Source organism: Manihot esculenta, chromosome 1 (assembly GCF_001659605.2).
Source record: "Manihot esculenta cultivar AM560-2 chromosome 1, M.esculenta_v8, whole genome shotgun sequence".
NCBI classification, from domain to species: domain Eukaryota; kingdom Viridiplantae; phylum Streptophyta; class Magnoliopsida; order Malpighiales; family Euphorbiaceae; genus Manihot; species Manihot esculenta.
Window position 1 is genome coordinate 36,947,845 of NC_035161.2, and position 22,011 is coordinate 36,969,855.

At 37.4% G+C, this 22,011-nt stretch overlaps 3 protein-coding genes across 5 annotated transcripts; 2 read left to right on the top strand and 1 right to left on the bottom strand.

Moving 5' to 3' along the window:
• Window positions 1-10: 10 nt before the first annotated feature.
• Window positions 11-4,468, top strand: LOC110609465 (zinc finger MYND domain-containing protein 15). 3 transcript variants are annotated; one of them, XM_043960641.1, is made up of 11 exons: window positions 11-222; window positions 361-474; window positions 565-671; window positions 1,137-1,186; window positions 1,270-1,370; window positions 1,698-1,785; window positions 2,650-2,758; window positions 2,989-3,160; window positions 3,326-3,397; window positions 3,532-3,645; window positions 3,766-4,468. In XM_043960641.1, the coding sequence occupies exons 1-11, from the start codon at window positions 121-123 to the stop codon at window positions 3,946-3,948; spliced, it is 1,212 nt and encodes a 403-aa protein (XP_043816576.1). In that variant the 5' UTR covers window positions 11-120; the 3' UTR covers window positions 3,949-4,468. The 3 variants fall into 3 exon arrangements, with proteins under 3 accessions (XP_043816576.1, XP_021604744.1, XP_043816577.1); XM_021749052.2 differs by having other exon boundaries at window positions 13-222; window positions 3,746-4,468; XM_043960642.1 differs by having other exon boundaries at window positions 13-222; window positions 568-671.
• A 953-nt stretch (window positions 4,469-5,421) lies between these two features.
• LOC110609478 lies at window positions 5,422-10,270 on the top strand. Its single transcript, XM_021749071.2, has 7 exons — window positions 5,422-5,988; window positions 6,602-6,742; window positions 6,825-7,190; window positions 8,136-8,378; window positions 8,760-8,852; window positions 9,572-9,772; window positions 9,875-10,270. The coding sequence occupies exons 1-7, from the start codon at window positions 5,614-5,616 to the stop codon at window positions 10,085-10,087; spliced, it is 1,632 nt and encodes a 543-aa protein (XP_021604763.1). The 5' UTR covers window positions 5,422-5,613; the 3' UTR covers window positions 10,088-10,270.
• A 1,222-nt stretch (window positions 10,271-11,492) lies between these two features.
• On the bottom strand, window positions 11,493-12,708 carry LOC110613913 (non-functional NADPH-dependent codeinone reductase 2). Its single transcript, XM_021755330.1, has 4 exons — window positions 12,380-12,708; window positions 12,049-12,292; window positions 11,796-11,969; window positions 11,493-11,717 (listed from the first exon to the last, which is right to left on the bottom strand). Exons 1-4 carry the CDS (start codon window positions 12,706-12,708, stop codon window positions 11,493-11,495), a joined length of 972 nt encoding a protein of 323 aa, XP_021611022.1.
• Window positions 12,709-22,011: the final 9,303 nt, after the last annotated feature.

Consider the following 22,011-nt stretch of genomic DNA (forward strand, 5'->3'; position numbering starts at 1 on the left):
TCAAAGCGTCGTCGTTTTGTTCCTCATATCCAAAAAGCCGAAACCGAGCATCATCAGAAGAAGAAGATTCAGGTAGCTAAACCTGTACCGGAAAAGGAGAAGAACACCTACGAGGACGGAATGGAGTGCGCCGGTAAGGGACGCGGAACTCGCTGCGTTGGCCCTCCAACGAGACGCTGTGGCCGCTGTGGCGCTGTTTCTTATTGTTCCGTCTCTCACCAGGTAACCCCAATTTCAACGACTTTCCATATTTATTTAATTGATCATATAACATGGGTTCTGGCTAAGTAAGTTCTCAAATGGCACTTATTGATAATTGGAGCATTGTTTGAGTGGTTGATTGTTTTAACCTGGCGATAGATTTCGCATTGGATTGATCATAAAGAAGAGTGTCAAAGGCTAGAGCAACAGATGAAGCGTGCAGATGACTTGAATGATTTCCCTTTCACTTTTACTCCTGAAGCTACACTTCTGGTAATTACTAATAGCATTTCGTTTTTTTCTTTCCAATTATTGATACCATTTCTGTTTGATTGATACTTTTTTTTGCTGGTGTTTGAAAAGCAGGAGAGTAGATGTTCGTTCTTGAGCAAACGAGGCATTCATCGACTAGGGATGTGGGTATGTGAATGCCGTTGTGGGGCATCACTTGGTTCCTTCGATTCTTCAAGGTTTATTCTTTATCTCCTTTTGCTGTTCCCTGCTTGTTCATGTTCATCAATGTAGATCAGGACGACTCTTGCTTTTCCTATTGTTTTTTCTCCAATACCGGAAAAGAGAAGTGTTTTATGAGTAAATTCTGGAGCGACAGAGAAATCTAGATGTTAATACAAGGGACAACCATTATGCTATATTCTTGCCTCTGTTGTACTTCCCTGTTTTTATTAGCTACAAAACCTGTGTATTGTGAAGTTGTTGATTTGTTGATTCTGTAGTACTATTGAAAAGAAAACCTCTGGCTGGGCAGTTCTAGTTATTCCCTGCTTTTGTTGGTGCAAAAGGTTAAGCTGTGAAATAGATATTAAATAACTTTTGTACCAACATAGATACTAGATGCTGGATCATTATTGATGAAATTTTTGCAATTTATTTGAGCTCATGTTAAATCTTGGCCATGTCTTATACCTGATTGACAGATCCGGGGATGAATGCTGGAATCTATCTAGTGATCTATGCCCATGCCGCGGTATTACTTATCCTCCCCCTGAAAAAAAAAAAAAAAAAAAAAAAAAGCTTTTTTGGCTATTCAACTTATCTTATATTATGCAGGGCCTCCATCTCCTGTATCAAAGCATTTAAGAAGCTGGCTGGATTACTATGAGTGGAGATGCATCCCATTACATTCACCTGTTGCTTTGGTTCTTCACTGGGTATGAATTTGTGTTATGTCAGTAACTAACTGAAAGTTGGGATTTTTATGATTATCTATGTTCCACTGGTACATTTGTGGAGTGGATTTCTAAATTTTCCTGATGGACTTTTAGAGGTGACTTAAGCCTTAAGGTATAAATTATTTAATTTAACTGCCAACAATTGTGAGTTTATATTGTTTTGGAGATTCGGACAGACCTACATTCATTCAAATAATACATGCAGTATACTTGAATGTAATTATGAACCAGAACATCAACTAACTGCTAGTAACTGCATTCCATAACACATCAATGATGATCTGATTGTTGGTTTTTCTGAATCAGCCACTTACAATTTACCATGCTACTCAAGTTGCTTCTGTAAGAAGCTTGGCTGTTGAAAATTGTGAAGAACTATGCATACACTATCTTGGTAAGTTTTGAAATATGGAAGTTTGGTGAACCTTTGTTCTTTTAGCTTGGTGTTATAATTTTGGGATGTCGAAGTCACTTAATCTATCTCATGCTCTTCATTTGCTTGTATTTGGATTTTTTTTTTTCTATTGAAATAAGCGTCATACTTGTTCTGTTTCCTTGGAAATTGTGGTGATGCTATTTTGTGACTGTGACTAATAGGAGTGACTTTGTTCTACTGGAACAAATAAAGTGGCTGGAGAGTGTAATTTTTGGCCTTGGGGCAAAAATTTAACAAAACTGATGTTGGTTTATATTCCATGGCATATGATGAATTATACTTTACTGATAATATGGTTTGACTTGTCTCAAAGGTTTCAAATTTAGTTGCCCTGGATGTTCCAAATCCCAAATATTCCAACCCAACCTCCAGAATAACAATAATAATCAAGCAATATATTTTGCTTCCGCGGCCATTGGAGTTATGAACTACTATATCCACCATCTGAATTTTTTATTCAGCTTTAAAGCAAAATCCTTGTGAGTTTCAAAACATGGTGATGGTATTATTTACACATCAAACAAGGGTATTATATTTTTATTTAGACATGAACCTAAAAAGATTTATAAACCACGCACTCTTATGATTCCATTTGGAAGAGCCTTGTTACAGTTTATTCAACTCTTTACATTTGTTTGAGAATATTCATTTAGAGCCCTTGCATATAGTTGTATCTTGCATATAGATCTATCTTCTGCATCTTCTAATGTCATTATAAGCATGGAGTACTCATTTGTTTGCCTGTTTAATGTGCATAGTTAATGTCCATGTTTAGAGGAGCATGTGTGTAGTTTCTTATTTAAATATATGAATGCAATTAAGGTCCTGAAAAAGAGATTCTACAACTTGATGCCTTCTGGGAGCTGCAAGCATTTTTCCCTAACACAAAGGTTCATATACAATTCATTGGACCTGCAATTCCAGAACATAGGTCAGTGGTGTACTTGAAGATAAAATTTTTGAACATTGTATTTTTGGTTACTGTTGGCACTTTACACATTAACCTTACGGGTTTGGCTTCCTTCCACTCCATGTCCTCTCCTCTCAAACATTGTAATGGCCTTTCTGGATAGTAAATGGATCTTAACTCAAGGATTTTCTATCTTTCCTTTTTGTTTGTCTATTGGAGCTTATCCTCTTTCCATTCTTCTCCATGAATAGGGATGGCCAGAAAATTGATCTTTCCAGTTATGCTCATTGCTTGGATAAAGATTGCATCTGCAGGTCCCTAAATGATAATTTGAACAAGATGGCGGTCACTGATAAATCCTCAAATGTGACGCTACAACTCCACAGAGGATATTACCATGACCGTTACAGAGATTTCACAGAGGTCTTCTTCCTCTGAACTTCTGTATGCTAAAATCTCACTATACATATGCATATAGTCATATATGCTTCTTTCCTACTTTTACCTGTTCAGCGTTTTATTTCATGGGAAGTCATCTCAGGTTGTTTCTCCTTATTGAGTGGTTAATGACATGCATGTCTTGGACAGGATTCATTTCCTGACTTGGTTATTGCTCCAAATGCTGGCATTGCTGCTTATCCAAGTTGGTTACCTACCATTGTATGTTTTTGCGATTTGGAATATTTCTTTCTAGTTTCCAAGCACTTATGTTTGAGCAAGGCCACCGAGAAACCTTTTATTTCGGTGCTTCTTCTATTTACTTCACTTTTTTTGCTTGGATGGGCATATGCCAGGAGCTGATAAATGAGATGGGTGTCCCAGCGGTATTCTCTGATTACTGTGAAGAAGCTTGTCATCTGGCGGAATGCTGCATAACCAGGGTAACTGGCCGTCCTCTTGCCATTCCGGTGTGTATTCACATTGCTTCTTCCTCTTTTTAGTAGTTTCTTTAATATTTTGTTGTGATGTGTTCAGTTTGATTAGATCTTAATTAATGTCTCCTTTTAGATTCAAATAAATCCTTTCAGGCAGCCACTGGTTGTAGAAGACAGTGCCCTTCTGCTTCCCTGCTATTCAAATTGCTTTCTATTTGGGATTTAAGTGGCCAGTTTAGATTGGGGAAGGATGGATTCAACAGTCGGCGTGAACTTTTGACCATGTCAAATAACAGGATTATGCAGTGTTTCAAGGATTTTTCATTGGCTTCTTAAAGCATGTTGCTTGAATCCAAGGACTACGAAACTGAGATTATGTTTTACAAATGAGACATGTCCACGGATGGAGCAAGCTGGGAGCCTGGCGACATGTGGTTGGATTGTATGGTTAAGAGATCAAGAAGGTTTGTGGCTGTAATATCCTGATGTTCATACAATCCGGGCAAAGATCAGAAACTTTTTGGCAAGGGTAAATTGAATTATCAATGGTCCTGCTCTGTTGGAGCAACTCATAGTGTGGAAATTTTGGATTCTTCAGGAGAACTTGAGGAGTTTTGTGAAGCTTGTTGCCGGCTAACGGAATCAGCTGCAAATTTGTGATAATTGAGCCTATTATTATTATACCCTTATCTTTCGCATTGTGGAAGAAAACTACAAAGCTTCTAAACGAGATTATGTCTCTTCTGAGGAAATCTCAGTGTCTGCTGCAAACTTGCAATTATTCCATCCGTACTATAATTTTTATTATTTATTTATTTTTATATGATAATAATATAAATTAATTATTATAATTTTATTTATTTTTATTTTTTAAAATAAATATAAATGAATAAAATTATAGGAGGAAGTATTAAGTTTTAGAATTAAATGTTGTTTTATTGTGTATTTATTGATGAATGTTGAAGATAAATAGCAATATGTGTCAATACTTGTCTTTTATAAACATGGTACACTTGCTTTAAATTTTAGTAGAACTTTAAGCATCCGATTAAAAATGTATTTTGTTAATTATAAGTACATATTTGTACAAATTAAAGTTGTAATAATCGCAGTCAGTCTTATTTGTCTGTATAAAGAAGAGATTGTTAGAGAGGGAGGAAAAAGTAAAAAAAGAGGATTATTGACTAAGAGGAGAGAGAAGGTGAGGTAAGAACACATATCTCGTTTTATTAATTATGAAATTTGCATTTGGAAGGGGTGTATTTTTTTTCATGTAAAAGTTTTTGTAATTTCTAAAATCCTCTAATTTCAATCCAGTAAATTACGGAATTGAGAATATTTTTTCTTTAAAATTTTTAAAAAACGTTTTTTCTTCCTTTAAATAATAAAAATTATTAAAATCTAAAACTATGAAAAAACTTGCATATTTTATAAAATCATATTTCAGACATATCTCCTTTTATTTTACCTTATTCTAAAAAGAGAGTTAGTGTCGATAATATCAATGCAACAATATTAATATTCTACCTGTTATACAGTTTTTCTTCATTTTATTTTTTATAAAATAATTTTTTAATTATATTTATATTAAAAATATTAAATATTAAAAAATATTCTAAATATTTATTTAAAAAATAGTTAATGAAAAATTATTTTAAAAATAAAATAAAAATTAAATGTTATTATAGAAAAAGTGAACAATAATGAAGATAAAAATTATAGGGACGAAGGTAATAACCTTTACCAAAAAAAAAGGTAAATATAGAAAATACGTTTGGACCTATGCCGATTTACGTTATGGACATACACCTGTCTCACTAGGTATAGAGACACGTTTCTCCTCAACCCCGGCAGCATCGGAACTCCTCATCGTCAACAACCCAAAAAGGGGTCAATTTACCCTCAGGCACTTCTTCTCTCCGAATCCACATGGACCCAAAACCAAATCCTCCCCATTTCTGACGCGGTTTTCTCCCTCTGCAACTCAGCCTCTCCCTTCCAATGGGTTGCATGAATCGAAAACCAATCTTTTCCATGTCTAAATCACCACAGACGGCATGGCCTTTGTTGCCGTCGGTATTTTTGTTATTATGTTTTATGGGGTTAGGATTTGGTTCAATTTATTCGAAAGCTCTGAAGGTGCCTTTTACCGTTAATGACATGCTTCCGGTCTTGCCACATCAGATATCATGGCCTGTATTGAACAATTTTCATGGCGCTATCGATTTGTTGCCGTATTTCGTTGGTTCGGTGTCCCCCAGGAATGGCTCTATTCAGTGGAAAGGGGCTTGCTTTTACGAGAACGAGGCTCACCTTGACTTCACCCAAGGTGATCGTGATCAATCTGGCTTGGGAGGCGGCATTCTCTATCTTAAGGTCCGCTTCTTCTTGCCTTGCTGTTTCGTTTAATTGCTATATGATCTAGTGAAAAACGAGTTGGTGGTTTGATAGAGTTAGCTTAATTGCTTTTGTTATATACTGTTGAATCCTACATCGGGGGATAGGGTAATGTGCCCTTATAAGGACCTTAACACTCCTTCCTCTGGCCGGAATTTAACGTGGCATCAGAACCTCTCGCCGATGTTGGGCCTCTCATGAGCACGTCATGCTCTTGGCGTGAGGGGTGTGTCACATCCCACATAGGTTTGGGATAGGGGTACAGGGTAATGTGCGGCATTCGCCCCAAATTTAACATATACTCTCATCCCATGTAGTTACATATGAATGCTCTAAGCATTAATTTGATGCTTTTATGTCAATATTGTTAAGACGGCAGAGATAAGAAAAAAAAAAAAAAGTAGAAAAGGATATATTTTTGGTTTTATGTTTCAATCCAGTGGTACAGTGAAATCAATATTTAACAGCTGCATTCTATTGGCATGAGAGTGGATATCTTCTTAGCAAACTAGTTGGTTCTAGTGTAAAATGTTTAGCATATCATTACCACTTCCTGTTGAATTCGTAATTATTTTTTTCTCCCCTTTTACAGACGTCTGCAGCGCACAGCTGGACCTGTATGGATTTGTATGTTTTTGCAACACCATATCGTCTTACATGGGATTACTACTTTTCTGCACGAGAACATACTCTGATGTTTGGGTCATGGGAAGAGCCTGCAGAGTTGGAATATGTATGCTGTTGTTCTGTCTTGTTTGTTTGAATTTTCTGTTTAACAACTTCAGTTAATGAAGATGCCATTGATCATTGTGCAGGTGAAGCAACACGGGATTTCTGTATTTCTCATGCCATCAGGAATGCTTGGAACCTTGCGTTCTTTAATGGATGTCTTGCCTCTGTTTTCCAACACTGGATGGGGTGAGAACGCTAACTTAGCTTTTCTGAAGAAGCACATGGGTGCCACATTTGAGAGACGTCCTCAGCCTTGGCGTGCAACCATTAATCCTGATGATGTTGATTCTGGTGATTTTCTGGCTGTATCAAAGATTCGTGGTCGGTGGGGTGGATTTGAGACCTTGGAGAAATGGGTGACTGGTGCGTTTGCTGGTCATACAGCAGTTTGCTTGAAGGATGAAATGGGGAATCTCTGGGTTGGTGAATCAGGACGTGAGAATGAAAAGGTATGCTTTGATCAATGTTACAGAGCAGACAGAAGCCAGTGCAGTATATATATGTGTGTGTGTGTGTGTGTGCATGTCGTGTTGCCTTAAACTATTACATATGCTTCAGACTTGATATATGATTCTGGTTTTGCTCATTTCCTTTTCATTGCCAGCTGCTGTTGTGTGGATAGAAGAAAATTTATCTTTGTAACTGTGGAGAACATTTTGCGTATTGAAACAAAAAAACAGAAAAGAAATTTGTTTGGAAAACCTGATTGGAATTTCTCTATTTTATTGAGGAGATTTCTGGATAAAGCAATTTCACATTAATGCTTCACTTCATACTTGGTGGTTCCCCAAATTGATTTAACGTTTGATCTCTTAAAAGAAACAGTAGAAGTCAATGATGCTGTTTTTTCTTCAATGATTCATCTGAAAGAGCATGCTAGAATCTTGCCTAAGACCTCATTGGCGCCTCTCTCTTTGCTCTGGATGTCATCCTTTATTAAATTTGCTACTACCATTTATTGACCGGTGGAAGCTGGAACTCAGTGAGAACTGTCATTCTCATGAATGACTTGTTACACTTTTAAGAGATTATAAGATTATAAGAAGATTTGCTTAAGATGCTTGTTTTGAAATTAAAGGTAACAATAGACTTGCACCCCATGGGTGGGAGTAAAGTCATTCTCTTGAATTACTTTGAACCGAAAGAAAAAGCATTCTTTTCCTTGTCTTCAGTGTTGTCAAGTGGCTTTTTTGCCCAGAAGTGACAGATTATTGGCATAGAAACATTGTTTGCTTTTTTTTTAAAAAAAAAAAAAAAACTATAAGGCATCAAAATGAAATTGAACTATTTTGTCAGGAGTCAGGACTAGAAAGTTAGACCGAGGGGATTTCTCCCTTTTAGGTTGCCTCTTGAAGAGAGTCTTATTTACGCGACATTCTCATGTGAATTTGCAGGGTGAAGAGATAATAGCAGTAATCCCATGGGATGAGTGGTGGGATATGTCTCTAAAGGATAGTTCTAATCCACAAATAGCTTTGCTTCCTTTGCATCCAGATGTGCGTGCAAAGTTCAACAATACTGCAGCTTGGGAGTATGCTCGGAGCATGTTAGGCAAGCCATACGGTTATCACAACATGATATTTAGTTGGATTGACACAATAACTGACAACTACCCTCCGCCTCTTGATGCTCACTTGGTAGGAATTTCCGCTAAGAATTTTGTTATTACTGTATAATACACATCATTGACATTATTACAAAAATGCTGCACTACTAAAATGTTGGCACAAATGCAGCTACGTGCCTCACAATGCTTGCTTGTTACACAGGCCTTTGTGTGGGTGCTTGTCTGTGCATACTCATACAGCATGTGATGAATATTTGCATGCTAATGAACCTTAATGTGTGAATAAACTGTAGATGATGGTATGCAATTTGTTCATCTTGGTATTAGAAGATCTTTATATGACCTTTTCCTTTTCCCCATGTATATTTAGGAAAAGTAATGTGTCCTATAGCTTTTTAGACTGGTTTTTCTCCACTTTTATCAATTTTTAACAGGATGAATCCGATTTCAGGTCATTTCTGTCATGTCTATGTGGACTCGGGTGCAGCCTACTTATGCTGCAAATATGTGGAATGAAGCTCTAAATAAACGGCTAGGGACTGAGGTATTTTGTCTCGATTTACTTTTCTATTCTTTTATCCTGTTGTCATTTATAATATTTGATCATTAATGCTGGTGTTATGCAAAGATAAGAAGGGTCTTATTCAAATTTAGCATTTGATTTTGCCACAAAAAATGTTTATGTCATAGTACAATGAAATGATATCACTGAAAATATAGCTATGTTGGTCATCAAAGCAAAGCTATTGCCTGTAGTTCCGTATATTTCAAATCAGGAGTCATTCTGCTTTACAATGAAATGATATCACTGAAAATATAGCTATGTTGGTCATCAAAGCAAAGCTATTGCCTGTAGTTCCGTATATTTCAAATCAGGAGTCATTCTGCTTTGGTGCCTGCAACTTTCTATGAATGAAATGAGTCATTTCAGATTATACTTGTCAAAAAGGATGAGTTATATTCCCATTTTCATCTCATGAGGCTGTATTGGACGGGAAAAGGTGGTAGATTTTTCTCCGAACCAATCAAATATCTGTGCACTTATTTTTCTTTATTTATTTTCTTTTTTGGATATAATTGCAAATGTGTGTATACTGTATACACTGGTTGGTAGGCTAAATACATGCATGAGATATGTTTGAGAATTATGGATAGTTAGGTCATAGGTGTAACAAGTTGGACGGATGCATGCTTTAGGGTGCTTTTGTTATTTGAAGTTTAGCTGTTATGGTCCTCAATCGAGGTTTTCCTTTCATCTTTCAGGATTTGGACCTGTATGGAATTCTAGCCGAGGTTGAAAGGCGTGGCATAACCTTTGATGAATTGCTCACTGCTCCAGAACAAGATGAATGGATATATAGTGATGGGAAATCAACGACATGTGTTGCCTTCATCCTTGCAATGTACAAGGAGGCTGGAGTCTTTGGTCCCATTTCTAGCTCTATTCAAGTAACAGAATTCACTGTAAGTTATAAATGAACTGCAATTGGATACTTGCTAAAATCACCACAACCCTTTTAAACACTAGTTTATATGTTGTATGATGTGTGGTCAAACTGTTGGCAGATTCGTGACGCATACATGCTTAAAATATTCGAGAACAACCAAACACGCCTGCCTGGCTGGTGCAATAACAAGGATGGGCAACTACCATTCTGCCAAATTCTTGGCGAGTATCAGATGGAATTGCCAGGATATAACAGCGTAGAGCCATATGCCAATATGAATGAAAACTGCCCGTCCTTACCTCCCAGTTATGATAGACCTGGGCGTTGTTAATTTTGAATTCAACCCATTTGTGTTTCCTTAAATTTTACAATGTGCCAGTTCCTAAGCTGCAAATATGTATTTCCAGAACAAATAGTTGGATATGTGCCTGCATATTCTCTTTCCTCGTTTACTGGAGATATGCACCGCTGTATATAAATGCTTGTCCAGTAAAGCCTTACATTGCTTGCAGTAGATTGTTTGCTGCTTCTCACCCTTCTTTTAAGTGGTATTCTCGAGATATCCATTGATTTAACCCACCTGAGCAGCGATAGCTTTTTCCGATTGGATATATATATATATTTTTTTGTTTTTATCAGAGATTTTTAAGAACGCCAATAGAGAGAAGAAAAAGCGGGGTGGGGTGTGTTTGAAGCCACGAGGATGATTTTTATTAATATTTTAATAATTAAATTAATTTTAAATTTAATTGAATTAATATTTAAATTCATCTGACTGGGGGAATACTCGATTGCAGCCAAATAATACTTGGATTCCTTTAGTTATAATTTAATAATAATTTATATAAATATATTTTTATCAATAATTTACACTTACAAAATTTAATCCTTTTTTAATAATTTTTTTTGAGAAATTTATCAAAAGTTATAAAGTTATATATTTTTATGTTTAATTAATTATTTATACGAACTTACTAAGATTCGAAGTATACTTTATGGACTTTGTGAAACTCGATCAAATATTATAACTTTTCATTCTTTTTAATGTGGAAAAATTGGTAATTTTATGGGAGCTTTGCATTTTTTGAGATTATTCAAATATTAAGGAACTTATTTTTCTTTTTAATTTATTTTCAATCTTTTTTTATTCATTTTCTTAATCAAGAATTTTTAAAAATCAATTTAATTGAATTTTTTTATAAAATTTTTGTTTAAAATAAAATAATTCAAAGTAATTTAATTTTTTTTAAAAAATTATTTTTATTATAATTTTTTTTTTAAAAAAAAAATCGTACCAAATGTGGGGTTAATGTTTATTTGGGACTTGAATAGGAACCCAGACTTACACGAAACTGCATCTTAGAACTAATCTTAGATTAACATTACCCTGTTAAGAGGAGAATTTTATAATATAGCAATTGATTTTATTTAAAATCATTCATTTCCATAGTTTTAATATTATAATGAAGCATCGAAATGTATTTACATTAAATTATGGGATTACAGATTTCAAGATGAAGCTAAATGCTAATGACCAAAAACTGCAGACTGTTCACCATTCTTATAACCTGTAGTTTTGAGATATTCATATTGGAATTATATAATATTTATGCCTCCAAGCTTCGGATTTTAACTCTACAATCATAAAAGATGGGAGGGCTGAATTTAGAGAAATTGTTAAAGACTAACTAAAAATATATATGATAAAAATAAGAATATGGAGCATCTTTTATGTATCAGATTTCTCCATCCCAGAGTTCCTCCAGGGTCTTGAAAGGGCCTTGATCTGAGATGTAATCTACTCCGCTGGATCCTTTGCTCTGAGGAATCTCACTGATTTTCTTGGATTCTTCTTCACTCAATGTCCAGTTGAATATGTCAAGATTCTCCTTCATCCTCTCGCTGTGGAAACTCTTCACCAATATGCATACTCCTTGCTCATATGCCCACCTCAGACAGATCTGTTTTTATATAATAATTACTACATAAATCACATATTATAAACATGATAATTAATTTTATATGTATGAAGAGAGGACCTGAGCAACACTCTTTCCTTTGGCATTTGCAATCTCCTTGAGCACTTCATTCTCCATAACCCTGCTGCAACCCATAATGGTTCCTCCTAAAGGACCATAAGCAGTCAAAACTATTCCATTCGCCTTGCAGAATTCCATTTGCTTCTTTTGTTGCCATAGTGGGTTTATCTCTACCTTTCAGTATCCCAACATTTTTCACTTAATTACCATAACCACCAAATCATTCAGGCTTTGAAAAAGAAAAATAACTTACTTGATTAATTGCTGGAGGTGTCTCTGCTATAGCAAGAATGTCTGACAGTTTTTTACAGGAGAAATTGCTCACACCAATGGATTTGGCAAGCCCAAGTTTCTGGCATTCTTCCATTGCTGCCCATACACCTTTAAAATCCATTGGTAAAAAATCTCCCTTCTTTATTGGGAACTCATAGATCCCTGGTCTCGAACTCACAGGCCAATGGATCACATAAAGATCAAGATATTCCACCCGAAGAGCCCTGCACAAAACAGCAAACAGGTTCACAGATTAGAATGCAATGATGGGAATTGATGTTTAGTTGTTTTTAAAAGGCTTGCTGCGTTACTTGAGACTCTTCTGAAGGGCAGGGAGAACAAGATCACTGTGAGCATCACTGCACCATAGCTTGGAGCTGATGAAAAGCTCCTCTCTTGATTTAATTAGATCACGAGACAATGCTTCGGCAATGGCTTCCCCGAGTGGCTCCTCTGTTAGATACAATGTGGCTGTATCAAAATGTCTATAACCAAGCTCGATTGCTTGGAGAATGGCTGTTTTGATTTCTTCTGAACCGACTAGAGGAGAAGTTGCAGTTCCCATGCCCAACAGTGGCATTCTAGGACCGCTAGAGCCAAGAATCACTTCTGGGATGTTAACCAATGAATTGCCATCCATCTCCGATCTGCAGATTTTTTTAGTTTTTAGTTTCTTGTTTTCTTACGTTGACAAGTTTTGCTCCAAATTATGCAGTTTTGTGCATTATAGGATACAACATTGGAACATATTACAGTATTTTGTGTAATAAAATGAGTGGTCAATGTGTAGTTTAGTAATTGTGGTTAAGATGTAATGTAGGTTGATTAGTTGAGATGAATCTAAGTTATTTCTGAGAGAGTAACTGTTTCCGCAATCAAAGTAGTGCCATTCGCTTTGATTTCTTGGAAGCCTTTCTCATCATTAAATTGCTTTCGTTCAATGTGAGTTTTCCTTTTAGTCGATCGATGTACATTGTTTTTCCCAAACAAATACAAATGAGGACTACAATTGACATGCTGTTTGATGAGAAGTGTTTTCTCCTTTTTCAGCCAAATTATTCCAATTTCAAAATTTACCTATTTTCTATGGTGAAAAAAGAGTACATTTTTACTATAAATTTTCTTGGGAAATATAATTAGAAAGGGATATTGGTGGGGTGTTGTCAAGGTAGAGGTGTTCCCAGTTTAAAATTGGAATTTAATTGAAATTGAATGGGTCTAACATATTGATCAAAATTGAAACTTGAATCAAATTATAGTTAATAGATATAATATGACTCATTTCAAATAAAAATTTATATATCTTAAATTGTATTTCTTTGTATATTATATTACATTTGGTTTATTTTATTATTGCTATCAAATTCAATTTTATTATCAATCACGCAAATTCTAATTAATTTTTTCTGTATTTTCAAGTTTAGTTTTATGTAAAATATATTTGTACACGAGAAACTGTATTCAGAAAGGAAAAGAAATCAAACATTTATGATCATGTAATTTCTAAAATTAAACAACTAATACATTTATCAATATTTGCTCTCTAAAATCTATAACAAGTCTCATCTATCTTTCATGAGATATTTTTTTTTATAGTGAAAAAAGAAAAAATGTTATCTCTTATCTGTCATGATCCTTAACTTTTTAATACTTAATCTGCCAAAAATCAACAAGAAATCGTGTTGTATCTAGTCATATCCAATACTAAATCAGCCTAACGTAGCACTCTAACCAAAATTACCAAGAGTCGCATCCAGCAAAAATCAAGTATGGAGTAAGAAGAGAAGAGTTCACACACGACAGCAAAAAAAAATTACTCGTATTGCTCAAAAGAAAATATTTTACAATCGCTCTAAGAAAATATTTTACAATTGCTCTCTCTATTTGCCAATTAGCTGTACAAATGATTATAAGTGGGGTTTTTATAGCATTACATGGAAAAATTTAAAAATCTCCTAGAGAAATACAGATTGTTGACAGGCTTACGAAGTATTTGGCAATTGACAGTCCACAGGCAAGCAGGACTGCTTAGCTCGCAGAAGTTTTGAAATTCCCAGGCCTATTAATATTGTGTAGTCTATCAGTTATACTCATTTTTTTTATATACCTATTAAAAAATTCAATTTAAATTTTTTAATATTAGATTATTTACATATGGTCAGACTTACATATTTCACAATTAATTAAAAAATAGGTAAATATCAAATGAGAGTGATATATATTATATTTCGTTAAAATCAACACTATATTTTAAAAATAAAATAAAAAAAAAATATTAATCTTGGATAAATATATAGATCAATTGTGTATTGCAAGTTAGTGGTTGGATGACGACTTCCGGCACATGTGCTTGATCCAAAGGAGACTGACTTTAACTTTCCTGACGCTAGAAGAGGCTCTGCTTTTGTTTTTGCGAGGCCTTTTTCTCTTTTGTGCACGTTCACTGGATCAACCGATGAAGCCTCTAGCTTTGTATATGATGCCATTTACAGCCTTCTTTAGTTTCTTTGGACATGATTTTTAAGTCCAACAAGCTCAAATGAATTGGTGTAAATATAAATATGTGAACTTTTTAAAGTTATTTTTCATTTTATTATTATTTTTTACTTCGACTAATATATGAATTATTTATTGACTTTGAGAGCAAAGCATTTTGTCAATCAAAATCAAGTTATTAAATATGTTATTTTTAAATGGTAAAGAGGAAAAAAAATTATGACTTGATTATTATATTTATTTATATTTAATTATTTTCATAATACAATGGACACATTTAGTCATAAATATTAAAAATTTATAATGAAGTGCAACTACACGTAGCCTTAAATTAAGAAGAGTTTTTCATTTTTTAATTATAATTCAATAATTTAATCATTTTATTTAGAATATGTCAAGCTGATAGTTTTTCTATATATCCAAAAACAATATTTTTTAAGTTTAATAAAATAAAATATGAAAATTAAAACCATCTATTTTCAAAAGATTTGGGGATATAAATGTTAACTTTAAATAAAATCTAGAGGTGAAGAATTAGTTGTATTTTAATATTTTAAAATAATTAATAAAAAAATGACTGAGAATTTGACGGAGAAACATTACATTTAATGAAATAAAAATGCAGACACTAAATTATTGAGTTTAAAAAAAGTTAGAAAGATATAATTATCATCAAAATGTAATTTATGCAATTGGAAATGATTTTAGAATTTCCTACCTATATAAATATTGATAAACCCAAAAGGTCATCTGTCGGCGTTATCACACTAAAATTTCTTCCCCCAATCTGATGGAAATCTGACCGTTCGCTTGCGTGTCTTGAGACGCCCCTTATCTTTCTTTAGATAAGCCGTCAGCTGCTGTGCAGGAATTTTCTTATTTTCACCTACTTTCTTTGTCCATTTTTTTTTAAACTGAAAACCCAACAGAAAACAGTTGAACCTCCCAACTTTGACCTCTTCTTAAAAAAAATACTGATCCTTAAGTCTTAAATATCCCATGAATTTCTTTGTTATTCAATATTATTTTAACAAGAAAATGCAGCAACCAATGGTGCAATTTCTCAAAATCTTTCATATTTAATGATGTTTAACTACGGATAATTATAGGGTCTTGGATACCAAGCTATAATTGAGCCATATTAGGAGTACAGGCCATAGTCTCATCAAAACCCGATACATAGATTTATTTTTCAATATGCAGCATCGGCTTCACTCGAACAGGGCAGGGATCAGGTCTAAGTGAAGGAGGTTCAGTCCAATCAACTTGGTAAATTCGTGGGGCAACAGACCCCTAAATATTCGGGATCGTATTAATATGATGCTGGATGAAATTAAATAGTCGTCTAATGATAGAAAAAAATACAATACGTCTGTACGTACGGTCCTACGTAACAATGACAGGATATACAAGCACAGGACGACGGTTATGTATCACTAGAGGACAAAAGAGAAAATAATAAAAGAGAAAAGGCATGAGCCAACCAAATTAAGCTTACTAAAATGCACCCTGAGCCTACCCTCTATTGGATTTCAGAACATTAATTGGCGCTGTCTGTGAGGATGAAGAAGATCTTTTCGTCACCAGAGTTCTCATTCTCATCACACCCACTGAAATCCATATGGCCAATCACAATGAAAACCATACCGAAAATACCATAAACGATTTGCGCTCTGCTCATGAAGGACCACAGTTCTCATTCTCCAGCTCTACCGCCCCACTGAATCAACCATTCGTGTTGCTTAACCCTTCACCAAGCTTGACAAGGACCATGCCTCGAACCACTCTATCTGACCAGGAGCTGCAAAACATGGCCCTCCAACTCCAAAACACTGCCCGCTAGATAGGCCAGATGTTGAGGCAGTGGAAGAACGAGTCCCTAAGGAAGTATGTGGTCAGGTTCAACTCGAAGGCTTTACAAATACCAAAGCTCGATAAGGTAAGAGCCATAAAAGCAATGCAAAAGGGCACCACCTCTCCATAATTCTTTGGATCGCTGTGCAGGAAGCCGCCTACCACTTTGGCAAAGCTGATGAAAAGAGCAAAAAGTATATAAGGCAAAATGACACCTTAACCACTAGTAGATTCGCTAAGGAAGCAGGAGACAAGGAGAACGATAGGGAGGATAAGTGACCAGACAAACAGGAAAGGAGTAGGATTGGGGGCTTGAAGCGTTAAACAGAAACCAGTGGGAGAGGACAGAGTAGAGACCTTATCAACCCCATATTCTTAAGGTGATCACTCCCCTGAATGTATCCAGAGCCGAGGTGCTCGTAACAGTTCAAGACAAAGACTTCATACAGTAGCCTAAGCCGATGAAGGCAGAAGCAAACAGGAAGTACTGCCAGTACCACCGAACTCATAGCTACGATACAAATGATTATTATTAGTTAATAAATGAGATAGAGAGGCTCATTAAGAAGGAAAACCTTAGAAATTTTGTGAAAAAGCTGAAGGGCCAGAGACCACAGTAGAATACAGTGGGGAAAAGGCCCATTCAGAATCACCAAGGTTGTAACAGCCCGGAAATCGAACCGCTATCGGCGCTAGGATCCAGATCGGCTTAAGGCCGCCGGGACCCGTAGCAAGCCTGCTATGCACTCTATACAGCTGGTATAATCCCATACATGATCAAACATTTCCATAAAACTTTAAACTTTTCATTTACCAAGCTTGACCTGTGTATGCCCTATGTCTGAAACATAGAACCCCTACACTACTAGAGCCCTCATCAAATGCTCTAGTTGGGTCAGCATACTATATGTCAAGCTCGGTCTGTAACGACCCGGAAACCGGACCGCTACCGGCGCTAGGATTCAGGTCGGCTTAAGGCCGCCGGAACCCGTAGCAAGCCAAACATACATCCTGTGAACCTGTTCAATCCCATACATGAACCAAAACATACATAAAAATTAAAACTTTTCTTTCATTTAAACATTTCTTTACCCAGCCTAGCCTGTGCAAGCATAACCATAACATAAACCCCTCATTGGAGTTCTCAACAAATACTCCAATGGGGTACATAACATATATCAGGCTTGGGTTACATAAACATCACAAAACATTTATCTCATGTATTCAAGGGATTACAACAGACTCTAGTCAAGCACACTATATAACTTACATTACATTACATAACATACTTTTACATTATGAATAAACCATGTCCACTTCTATGCTATTACAGAGACTTCTCTTACTCTTGCTGACTTCTCTATCTACACAGTACCTGCAAGACTGGGGTTAGGGGAGAGGGGTGAGCTAAAAAGCCCAGTGAGTAAAAAGTAAAAACATGATATTAATTCCTCCCTTTTTAGGTATTTTATTCTTAATTTTATTATTATTATCATTTGATTTAGTTCCACACTTTTTAGGTATATTATTATTCATTTTATTATTAACATTGAATAACTTAACTTTTACTTCACATGCTTTCATGAAATGCAACACATCACATTTAATCACATAAAGGATGGTATTGTCACCATTAGTCCTCACATCTCCAAGTGCCAGGGGCGTAGAATGGGCCTCGCTGGTCTTTCTCTTACATAACATACATATCATAACATTCCAAAGTGCCAGGGGCGTAGAATGGGCCTCGCTGGTCTTTCTCTTACATAGTGCCAGGGGCGTAGAATGGGCCTCACTGGTCTTCCATAACATATCATCATAACATAACATTAGAGGACTATGGATCACCCAATAACCATCCACATCAACATCAAATTATGCAATGCAACATATTCGTGAATTTCTAATGCAAACATCCTGAACATCACATGGCATTAATGATGCATGAGTATGCTATCAGATTCATTCATTTGTTCATTCATTCATTACTTAAAAACTTAGGGAATAATCCCACTCACCTGGTGACCGAAGCTTTAACGACGGACTCTGAAAGACTATCTCACAACCGGGGGTCTCGGGTCCTCGGGTCCGAACCTACACAGGTGGACTCAAATGAGGCACCAAACAACAAGAACATAACTCTAAACATACCCCCAAAAACTTCCTAAAAACACCTCAAAACATCCCTAGAAAACATGCAAGAAAAGGCTGGGAAGGGCACTTTCGGCGGCACCTTCGGCGGCCGGAAGTCCCTCCAGAGCCGAAAGTCAGGCAGGTTCGGCGGCACCTTCGGCGGCCGAAACTCCCAGACAGAGACGAAACTCATGCATGTTCGGCGGCACCTTCGGCGGCCGAAAGTCTCGGACAGAGCCGAAACTCAAACTTTCGGGGGCAGGCTTCGGCAGCCTAAAGCTGCCTCCCACGCTGGTTCGGCGGCCGAAAGTACCTTCGGCTGCCGAACCTGGTTTCTGCCAAAGGGCAGAAACTTGGTTCCTCTTGCCCAAAACAACCCCCTACACAACCAATCATGCATAAACCTATTCTACAACAATCATACTCAAGCATACAAACTCCTAGGGGCCTCCAACAAGCTTAAACCCCAACTACAACACACAAGCAAGCCACATTGCACATAAACACACATTAAACCATGGATTTTTCATAAAAACTCATCAAGCCTACTCATGCATTTCTACCCCAAAAACTTGCATAAAACTTACTTAAAACACATATAGAACTAGAGATCGGCTCTTACCTCTTGAAGATCGAGAGAGAAACGATCCTAGCTCGAAGATGGGGAGATTCGAGTTCTTGAACCTCAAAGCTCCAAAACTTGCTTAAACTTTAAAACTCTTCAAAAACAAGATGTAACTTGTTAAGATCTAAAGGATTTGAGGGAAAACACTTAAAATGATCATAGGAGGGCTAAAGCTTACCGTCGGCCGAAATGGGAGAGAAAACCTCGCCTGTTTCGGTCACGGGGTCTCTTATAGGGCAGGTTCTGTCACCTTTCGGCGGCCTAACGTGCCCCCACATCTCATGCATGTTCGGCGGCCGAACATGAGGTTCGGCGGCCGAACCTTGAGTCTTTCAAACAAGGCTTTCGGAGGCCTAAAGCGCTCCCAAAACCCCACCATGTTCGGCGGCCGAACCTCACTTTCGGCGGCCGAACCTGGCAAAGCCTCCTTTGGTCTTTTTCATTCAAAAACTCAATTTCCTTTTTGTTTAAAACATAAAATACATTAAAAACATTTCATAAAACATGGTTTTACCCTTCTAGAGGTTTCCGACATCCGAGATTCCACCGGACGGTAGGAATTCCGATACCGGAGTCTAGCCGGGTATTACATTCTTCCCCCCTTAAGAACATTCGTCCCCGAATGTTCACCAAACAACACATAACATGGCAAACATATAACATACATACTAAGCACATCAACACATAGGGATCTAACCTTAAAAGAGCTGAGGGTACTGCTGGAGCATAGACTCCCGTGTCTCCCAAGTGCACTCTTCCAAGTTGTGGTGGTTCCACAGGACTTTCACCATCGGGATTTCCTTGTTTCTTAACTTTCTGATCTGCGTGTCTATGATCCGTACTGGCTGTTCAACATAGGTGAGATCCTCTTGGACCTCCACATCAGGCTCACTAAGAACCTTGCTCGGATCTGACACAAACTTCCTCAACATCGAAACATGGAAGACCGGATGGATTCTTGCCATTGAAGCAGGTAAATCTAGCTTGTACGACACATTCCCAATCTTTTGCAAGATTTCAAAGGGTCCGATGTATCGTGGGGCTAGTTTACCTTTCTTCCCGAAGCGAACCACTCCCTTCATTGGAGACACCTTGAGCAATACCAGATCCCCCTCCTGAAACTCTAACTGCCTTCTGCGGTAGTCTGTATAACTCTTCTGCCTGCTTGCAGCAGTCTTGATTCTTTCTCTGATTATGGGTACCACCCTGCTGGTAATCTCTACTAGCTCAGGCCCTGCCAAGGCCTTCTCTCCAACTTCCTCCCAGCAAACAGGTGATCTGCACTTCCTTCCGTACAAAGCTTCATATGGAGCCATCCCGATGCTAGCATGATGGCTGTTATTGTAGGCAAACTCCACCAAAGGTAGATGCTGCCTCCAAGAACCGCCAAAGTCCAGCACACACATTCTGAGCATATCCTCGATAGTCTGGATGGTCCTTTCTGACTGTCCATCAGTCTGGGGGTGGAAGGCAGTACTGAAATCCAACCTAGTACCCATGGCATTCTGCAGACTCCGCCAAAACCTGGAGGTGAACTGGGGCCCTCTATCTGACACTATCGAAACGGGAACCCCATGCAGCCTGACGATCTCGTCCACATACACCTGCGCCAACTTGTCCACAGAATAGCCACTCCTGACAGGAATGAAGTGAGCAGATTTGGTGAGTCTGTCCACAATCACCCATATGGAGTCCACTCTGTTGGACGCCGCTGGTAACCCTACTACAAAGTCCATAGCTATATTTTCCCATTTCCATTCTGGAATAGGTAGCGGGTTAAGCATTCCAGCTGGCTTCTGATGTTCCAGCTTCACCCTCTGACACACTTCGCAGGCTGACACGAACTGTGCCACTTCTTTCTTCATTGCTGGCCACCAATAAACCTTTTTCAAATCTTGATACATCTTGGTGGCTCCGGGGTGAATGCTGTATCTTGCATTATGAGCCTCTCTCATAATGTCTCCTTTTAGCCCTATGTCGTCTGGTACACATAATCGACTCCCATAGCGGAGGATCCCTTTACTGTCGAATCTGAACTCACTATCATTGCCTGACTGAACAGTCCTGGCAATCTTCACTAACTCGGGGTCCTCATGCTGTTTCTGAGCAACTTGCTCAAGGAACACGGGTGTCACTTTCATCTGAGCCAACAAGGCACCTGTACCCGACAACTCTAACTGTAGCCCTTCTTCGATGAGCTTGTAGAACTCCTTTACTACTGGTCTTCGTTCTGCCGTGATGTGGGATAGACTGCCGAGTGATTTCCGGCTTAAGGCATCAGCTACTACATTAGCCTTACCCGGATGATACTGGATTTTGCAATCGTAGTCACTGAGCAGTTCTACCCATCTTCTCTGTCTCAAATTCAAATCTCTTTGACTCAGGATGTGCTGCAGGCTCTTATGATCTGTAAAGATCTCACATTTTACCCCATAGAGGTAGTGCCTCCACATCTTGAGTGCAAAGATTACTGCTGCCATCTCAAGGTCATGTGTGGGGTAATTCAACTCATGCTTCTTCAGCTGCCTAGAAGCATAAGCAATCACCCTCTCATTCTGCATCAGTACACAACCCAGTCCCACACGGGACGCATCACAAAAGACTGTAAAGTCCTCATCACCAGATGGCAGAGCTAAAACTGGTGCTGAAGTCAACCTCTTCTTAAGTTCTTCAAAACTCTCTTCGCACTGGTCGGTCCACAGAAATTTCTGATTCTTCCTGGTTAACCTGGTCAGAGGAGCTGCTATCTTTGAGAAGTCCTGAACGAACCTCCTGTAGTAACCAGCCAAACCCAAGAAACTTCTAATCTCTGTCACTGAAGTGGGTCTAGGCCAGTTA

Excerpts from the sequence above, each read along its gene's own strand:
- LOC110609465 (XM_043960641.1), top strand. The coding sequence starts at position 121 with ATGGAGTGCGCCGGTAAGGGACGCGGAACTCGCTGCGTTGGCCCTCCA. Across the intron at positions 475-564 it reads CTCCTGAAGCTACACTTCTG|CAGGAGAGTAGATGTTCGTT; the intron begins GTAATTACTAAT and ends GTGTTTGAAAAG. Across the intron at positions 3,161-3,325 it reads GTTACAGAGATTTCACAGAG|GATTCATTTCCTGACTTGGT; the intron begins GTCTTCTTCCTC and ends TGTCTTGGACAG.
- LOC110609478 (XM_021749071.2), top strand. The coding sequence starts at position 5,614 with ATGGGTTGCATGAATCGAAAACCAATCTTTTCCATGTCTAAATCACCA. Across the intron at positions 8,379-8,759 it reads CGCCTCTTGATGCTCACTTG|GTCATTTCTGTCATGTCTAT; the intron begins GTAGGAATTTCC and ends ATCCGATTTCAG. Across the intron at positions 9,773-9,874 it reads TTCAAGTAACAGAATTCACT|ATTCGTGACGCATACATGCT; the intron begins GTAAGTTATAAA and ends AACTGTTGGCAG.
- LOC110613913 (XM_021755330.1), bottom strand. The coding sequence starts at position 12,708 with ATGGATGGCAATTCATTGGTTAACATCCCAGAAGTGATTCTTGGCTCT. Across the intron at positions 12,293-12,379 it reads GCCCTTCAGAAGAGTCTCAA|GGCTCTTCGGGTGGAATATC; the intron begins GTAACGCAGCAA and ends TGTTTTGTGCAG. Across the intron at positions 11,718-11,795 it reads AAGGAAAGAGTGTTGCTCAG|ATCTGTCTGAGGTGGGCATA; the intron begins GTCCTCTCTTCA and ends ATATAAAAACAG.